The sequence below is a fragment of the Cynara cardunculus genome (genome assembly GCF_001531365.2).
Source record: "Cynara cardunculus var. scolymus isolate 2C chromosome LG 4, CcrdV1, whole genome shotgun sequence".
In the NCBI taxonomy this organism is placed as follows: Eukaryota; Viridiplantae; Streptophyta; class Magnoliopsida; order Asterales; family Asteraceae; genus Cynara; species Cynara cardunculus.
In genome coordinates, this window is record NC_037531.1 from 12,027,528 (window position 1) to 12,035,070 (window position 7,543).

At 36.9% G+C, this 7,543-nt stretch overlaps 1 protein-coding gene across 1 annotated transcript; it reads left to right on the forward strand.

The window, feature by feature from the left end:
- Positions 1–1,291: 1,291 nt before the first annotated feature.
- Positions 1,292–6,595, forward strand: LOC112511425 (LON peptidase N-terminal domain and RING finger protein 1-like). The gene is made up of 18 exons (XM_025117033.1): positions 1,292–1,629; positions 2,025–2,129; positions 2,298–2,380; positions 2,513–2,597; positions 2,705–2,791; positions 2,889–2,950; positions 3,193–3,374; positions 3,470–3,530; positions 3,744–3,921; positions 4,364–4,402; positions 4,489–4,550; positions 4,651–4,687; positions 5,345–5,394; positions 5,486–5,555; positions 5,762–5,837; positions 5,945–6,024; positions 6,106–6,174; positions 6,481–6,595. The coding sequence occupies exons 1-18, from the start codon at positions 1,555–1,557 to the stop codon at positions 6,523–6,525; spliced, it is 1,446 nt and encodes a 481-aa protein (XP_024972801.1). The 5' UTR covers positions 1,292–1,554; the 3' UTR covers positions 6,526–6,595.
- Positions 6,596–7,543: the final 948 nt, after the last annotated feature.

A 7,543-nucleotide genomic window follows, 5' to 3' on the forward strand; every position in this document is an offset into this window, starting at 1 on the left:
CACGTAGGTTAGACTTAGATTATGGGTTGAAACCGTTAGGATATGATGGTGTTGTTTTACAACTTTTCAAACTCGTTCCTGCTTGCAAGTTATTTGATATATACGTTGAACATAGGAAGGGTAATGTGGGCACTTATTTGACTAGTCTAGTGTCTACTAAAGTTTTCATAGAAGAACTATTAGAAGAACCTTTACCTACACCTGAGTATAATAGGTATAAGAAGACAAAAGGTGATGCTAGTCCTTACAAAAAAAGCTTTGTTTCTTTAATGGAGGCATCAAGCACCTACTACCAATGATAATGAGCATGGAGAAGGCATTGACAGGGATTATGAAGCACCTATTTACCAAAGAAAATGACAAGGGAAAGGGCATTGACATGGAGAATGGGGCTAAGGAAAGAAAAAAAGAATTGAGGAAATTGAGAAGGGTCCACTTGGATACTGTTGGAGGTGAAGGGTGTTTTTTTTATTAACCTGGATATCCAACCCGTTCAGCGAGCCGACTAATCCCAGGGCAACCACATGCTTTGCAGATAGTCCGGAGTCGGATTTTTATTTCTTATTGGATTTGAACCTAAAACCTCCTGGTACTTTTGACCTTTGGAGTCAAACTCAAACCAATCAGACACCACCCTTGTGGTTGAGGTGAAGGGTGTTCTGGTGTAAATGGATGGTTTTTTCTTGTAGGATATCTGAAAGCAAAGAAGGGATAAGAAAAAAACATGATTAACATGCTAGCAATTCAGACTAAAAGACAAATTATTGTAATAAAGAATGAATAAAGTAAGGATGAGGGTTGTATGTAGAAGATCCCTTCCTGAGATGATTACAAAAGTAGATGAGCCTGGAAAGAATGGAATGGACGAAAATGTGCTTCATATGAGGGGCACATGTTTTCCTGTAACGAGAGAAAACAGACGGCGTTTATCTCAGGGACACAATCATTAATGAAAAAACAACCATAGGGACATCATCCGTTGAATTTTTATAAAATAGATAAGAAGTGTTAAAACCACCTAACCACAAGGACTAAACATGTAATTTACTCTTACTTATATTTACTTATTTTTGATTTGTTTTGTTGGAGGGAGTATGAGCTAAGTCAAATATGACAATTAGCAATCGGCCTCGAAGAGAATCGGTGTCCATCCGATGAGACAAAACCAGCTGTCTACAGATTAAATACGGTACACCATACACCACACTATAAAACCTCTCCTTTCACTGTAAATTTCGCACCTTTTTCTTTCCGGCATCGAACTTTCTGAGAACGAAAGCTCTAAAACTGGGATTAAAAAGCACAGTTGAGTTGTACCTTGTGCTTTCAGGTTTGTACACACACAGTAACTGCGTGTGTGTCAGCAATTGAAGAGGGAGAGAGAACACGTAGATGAATATGGTCCGTGTATGGATTGCAAGATGCACAGAAGAACACGATACTCTTCTTCGCTAACAGTTTCGTCTCTTCTAATTGACGACCCTGCAGTCCCAATTTTTCTCTTTCGATTCCCTTAATACTGCTTATTTCTTCTCGAATTTGCATTGTTTGTGAATGGCTACTGGAGAAGAATCATCGTCTTCTGGACTGAGCTTGGAAGGGATTGACGATGTTGAGGATTTCGTTTGGGTGAGTTTCAGGTTTTTTTTTTTTTTTTGATTTTCTTATGTTTCATGTTCTGGTAATTATTTAAATTATGAATAAATGTAGGAGAAATGTTGTAAGTATCACTATTTTTAGCATATGATGAGTTATATATATATATTTATCGTCGGAGCCGGCGAGTTGGGAATAGTTTCTGGGATTTTGAAATCTTTTCAACAATTCAATGGATTTGACTTTTGGATGTCAACTTGAAAGTTGATATGGATTTTAAGTTCTTAAAGAACTGCTAATTGAATTAAGATTTAACAAGTAAAGTTTGAAATCGAAATCGATAGTGAATTGGTAACATGGAAGTTTGAGATTTCTGCATATTTCCTTTGCACTTATGGGGGTTGAAAAAAATGGTTGGGATAATTCAGGGGAATCAAGGAGGATCATCATCGATGTCCCTCGGGAGGTTTAGTCATATTTATGATCACATGGATATGGGAAATAAAGCATTCAGAGAGAATCGTTTCGAGGAGGTAAATAATTCGACTCCTTGATTGCTTGCTCAAACTGTTCACTTCTGTTTAATTGATTTTAACACTTGACTGTTAGAGTAAAGATCAAGAGAAGCATTCCATTCGTAGAAGTTAACTTTATGTACAGATATTAATTCTCATAATGATAAGTTTCTGATCATCAATCAGGCCGTCAATTGTTACACGAGAGCTAACGAGCTTAAACCAGCTGATCCTGTTATTCTCAACAACCGTTGTGCTGCTTACCTCAGGTGAATTTCTTAATTATCGACGCTCTTCAGTTCCTTATATTTTTTGTGGGATTCTTAGCTCATGCACATGATGGTGCTCCATTGCCTTAAATTGTTAATGATTTATGATCCATTCTTTGATTTTGTATTCAGGATCAGTCAATTCCTGAGAAACAGGCCGCCATCTGCATCTGAACGTAGACCGTTGAGTGGACTTGATCCTACAATCCATGCTGGCGTATGTGAATCTTTGTTTATTTTGTATGACCAAGCTCATCCTTTTGTTGTTTTGTAAGTTAGCAGATCTTGTGGGATACTTTTTCATGTATAAGCTTCTGTTTTTAGCTTGCATTGAAGGATGCTGAGCAGTTTATGAACTTGCAAACTCAATCAGTAACTCCGTACATATTGAAGGCAAATGCACTCATTTTGGTGAGATCCCGTCATTTGTTATTATTTTATCTTGATTGTTTTCTTGAGTTCTATGATGCCTTATATGTCGCACATTTTGATAATATGCAATTGGCAGTTAGAGAGGTTCGACCTTGCCTATGATGTAATTCTCTCCGGTCTTCAGGTTGATACATCAAGGTAATATATCACGGTATTCTCTGCCACTTGAGTGGTTCACATCCTTTTTTCTACGGTCTTTTTCTTTTGTTACGCTCTGTGAGTTCAATATCATTTGCATTTATTTTCTATATATTTGTTTTTTCACCTTCAATTTTTAATATTGTGAATTCAATTTAATGACTACGTGCATCACATTTTTTCTTGGTATGCAGTCGAATACATAAGGATATGATTTTCTGCCTGTTTCTGGTGTAATACAGCAATGCTCTACGGAATTTAGAAAGGATAACAGCCAATACATTTGGGAGGAGAATCAACGGAAGGCCACCACGTAGCGATGACTTTGATTGCACACTTTGCTTAAAATTGCTATATGAACCCGTTACAACTTCATGTGGACATACCTTTTGCCGCTCTTGCCTCTTCCAGTCGATGGACCGAGGTAGGTCTCCTTTCCGTTCTTTTCCTTAACTATATGAGCCAATTACTTAACTCCATCTTGATTCACTAATTTTGTGTTCTTTCCCTTAATGCTAGGGAACAGATGCCCTTTGTGCCGAACAGTTCTGTTTGTTAGTCCTAGAACTTGTGCAATAAGGTGAGTTTGTTTCCATTTTTATATGTTTCATAAAACACATTTTGTGAAAATCTATGATGGTCTTGCACTTCATCGTCTGCGCACGTGAATCTAGCTCTAATCATTATCTAATAGTGTGGGGTGTGGACAAATGTTGGAAACCGTTAATCTGTACCTACTTAATTTTATAATTTTCCCATGCATTGAACTAACATGTTCTCTTTGGTTTCTCAGTGTGACACTGATGAGCATAATAGAGAGAACCTTTCCAGAGGAATATGCTGAAAGAAAGTTAGAACATGAGAGTTTGACGATTATGGCTCCTGATTTAATACCTCTTTTTGTCATGGATGTTGTGCTGCCTTGCCAGAAGTTACACCTTAACATTTTTGAAGCTCGTTACAGACTTATGGTGAGTTGGTTAGAAGATCCTATTATCCAGACCTATAGTTCCATCTCTGAATCTGCTTGTTAATTCGCTGTTAAAGAGCAGAAATTATAGAGGGGCATATTGAAATGATCTTGTTGTTGGCATCTAATGATGGTGCACGATAAACGTCTAGAATTCTATGTCTTGGGTGTGAAGCTTGGATTAGAAAGATTGAGCGACTCATTTGTCTTTCACACACTTTTCACAAGTTGGAGGTCTTCACAAAAACAACCGCTCTACCCTTTGATGTAGAGGCCAAGTCTATCCCCACCCCAACTCCGGTTGAGATATACTGGCCTTGTTTGGTTTAGTGACACATTGGTCTTTGTAAGACAAATTTTCTTTGATCTTGTAAGTAAATCATAAACGACCTTGATTCAAACCTCAAACGAACCTTATATTTGAAATTTGTTTTAAATGACAGGTAAGGAGGATAATGGAAGGAAACCGCCGCATGGGAATGGTAGATATAACAAGTGTTGCATTTTTGCCCCTTTGATTCAATCAACTTATTGTTCTTAGCCGTGGTGTTTCTTTGTACGAATGTAGGTTATACTTGACTCCACAACTGGATCTGTAGCTGATTATGCTTGTGAAGTGGAAATCACAGAGTACGCTTTGGTTATGTCTTGTTACAACTTGTAGCTGTCTACACTAGTTTATGTATAAGTTAAACTTGATGTATTTAATTATCTGTTTCTTTTCTTGTAGTTGTGAGCCTCTTCCCGATGGGCGTTTTTTCCTGGAGGTGAATAGTTATAGTTTTTCTTGCTTCTATATATCGGCAGAGCATAATAAATGAATTACCTCGTTCTTGTGTGTTTGCACACTCATTCTCACTGATAGCATGTGAGAATACGTGAAATCCATTTGGAATATCCTTTTAAAAGATCCCTTGAAGAGAAGGGACGTTCCAACATATGGAAGATAATAAGTCCAAGTCTAGCAGATGTGGGACTCCAATACAACCCCTCCAATGGAGGTCAGAGTCTTGACTCCTTTTCTAATGGTAGCCCTTGGCTCTAATATCATGTGAGAAATGTGAAGCGCCATCACTGTACTCTCCAAAAGGGCCCCTATAAAGAGAGGGGAGGTTCCTATATATATGTATATACACATACATGTACATGTATGGTCGTGTGTGTCTAGCCGATTAGGATTCCAACCCTACCAGCTGATCGTTAATGGCTTCTAGATTGTAGAAGTTAATGATCGAAGGCTAACATAACAGAGAACCTTATGTCTTCCAAAAAGCAGAAAAATTTAAACGGATACGCCTAAAGAACCTGAATAAATTCCACTGAAAAGAAGTGACACCTGAAACACCACCATCCTTGCATTAACCGCATCCCGTTTGAAGTTCATTTAGTTAATTACACTCTAAAAACAGATCAAATTCATGCAGGTTGAGAGTCGGCGAAGATTTCACATCCTTGGGAACTGGGATCAAGATGGGTCAGTATCATTATTACTGTTGTCAACCATTTATCCCAACTGCTTTAAATAGTTGGTTTTGAATTTGGCTATTTGTTTTGTGTCTATGAAGGTACCGTGTTGCCAGGGTTGAATGGGTGCAAGATTTATCTCCACCTGAAGGAACACGAGAGAAATATGACGTAAGTATAATTAGATCCCGACTTGTATGCTAACCTTCTATTCTATTCATAAATAGTTACTAACGAAAAGAATGTTGGTCTGCGTTTTTCATATACTTCGACAGATGATTGTTTTTTTCTGATTTAGATAATAGTATTTTTTCTGATATGTAGTAGTTCATTGTTACACTTTCCAACTATTTCTAAGTGATTGGCAATGTGCACAGTTGCAACAAACAACGAATAAAGTAGCAGCATATGCTCGATCATGGATAAGGGTTGCTCAAGAGACAGCACAAAGAGGTAATAAAATTAAAGAAAAATTGATCATTTTGAAAAACGACATCTGGGATTCGAAGTCGCAGTTTATAGGATCGTTCCAATTCTTCTGTAAAATCACTTTCATGCAGATGAAGCAAGACTAGCTGAGCTGCATAAAGCAGAATGTCTGATGCCTTCAGCAAACAATCCTGAATCCTTCAGTTTTTGGGTATATTTTTACGCAGCATGACATCTTCTTGGTTTTAGTTTATAAGAAGAAATTCGAGATCTTTACAAACAATTGTTGCAGCTTGCTACCCTAACAAATCAGAGACCACAAGAAAGGCTGGCTCTCCTTCGCATTAGAGATACAAAAGAGGTACCAAATCTTGAATTGTTAGCAGCTTTCTATGATGACTGTTTGCAGCGTTGAATAATCGTCCTTCGTGAATTCGATTATCTATAGTATCTTATTATACATTTACGTTAAAACTCTTAAATTTCAAGAGTTATACAAAGATCCCAAAACATGTCTGGTAATCGTCCATAATGAGGCTTCTTAGTTGTGAGGCTTTTCAAGTTCATGGTATGCGAAGGGGTGACGTTCCATTGATCATTTCGCTCATCTTTCTTACGTTTTTCTTTCATTTCTTCATCGCTTGCTGACAAGTGTCGTTGGTTGCAGAGGTTACGAAGGGGGTATTTTTACTTGAAAGCAGAAGAACAATGAAGTGGATTCGGATGAACATAACATTCATTGACTAATCGTAAGTAGCGTTTTTGTTTTATAGGCGATTCAATATTCTTTTATTCCGATGTAGAGGTTCCGATACACACACAAATGGTAAAGAAAAAAACACAATCACTATTCACCTTCTTCTTTTCAAGTTTCTTGTTGTAAAGAACAGGCTTAATCCTATATTCATTCAATAGTAAGCATATAATGATTTTTTCACTGGTGCAATTTCTGGCCCTGACCTCTGGTTCTTCATATGATGGCTTTTTTTTTAACCAGCTCATGATTTCTGCCTTATTTGAGTTATGGTCATGGCCTCATGGTTTGTTGGTAAACTGTAAGGTGGCGTGCGTTTGTTTTTTAAGAGGTACTAAAGTCTGAAATCTTATCGTATTACTGATTGATAAGTGGTGCTTTTGAATTTTGGAATTTGTTTGCTTTTGTAAACTAACAAACGTCTAAAATCTGAATCGATGGTTGTTTTTGTAAACCGATAAGCATCCTCTCTATCATCTATGAATCTAATATTTTTCGGTTTGGTTTTTATCATCTTCGTAATTTCTCTTTGGTGGCGGTGTTTGAAGACTTGAAGTTTTATATCGGTTTCGTTCTTCTTCAAAGATATATTCTTTAATTTCAACGAGACCATTTTCCAACAATTCTTTGTGTTCTCGTTTCCAACGTAGTAGTCTTTAATACACGCACAAACTTCCATGGATTCCTCCGAAAAACATGACATCCAATCGTATGGAATCCTGCCACTCAAAGAAAAAATCCGATTCCGAAACTACCCTACTGACTTACACCACTTGTATATTATAAATTACTAGAAGCGTACTCGCGCAATGCAGCGAGATAAATCATGATTTTAATATTTCATTTTCTTCTTTATCTCAGTCGATATTATAATATGGCTTTATGTGATTTTGAGAAAGCGATAATGTTTTTATTTTTGAATAAAATATATGTTTGAAGATATCATAAAAATTTGACAAAAATATATCGATATTAG

What these genes read in the sequence shown, in the direction of transcription:
- LOC112511425 (XM_025117033.1), top strand. Translation starts at nt 1,555, where the DNA reads ATGGCTACTGGAGAAGAATCATCGTCTTCTGGACTGAGCTTGGAAGGG. An exon ending in AGGCAAATGCACTCATTTTG is followed by an intron (nt 2,792 to 2,888) that starts GTGAGATCCCGT and finishes TGCAATTGGCAG; the next exon opens with TTAGAGAGGTTCGACCTTGC. An exon ending in GCATTAGAGATACAAAAGAG is followed by an intron (nt 6,175 to 6,480) that starts GTACCAAATCTT and finishes CGTTGGTTGCAG; the next exon opens with AGGTTACGAAGGGGGTATTT.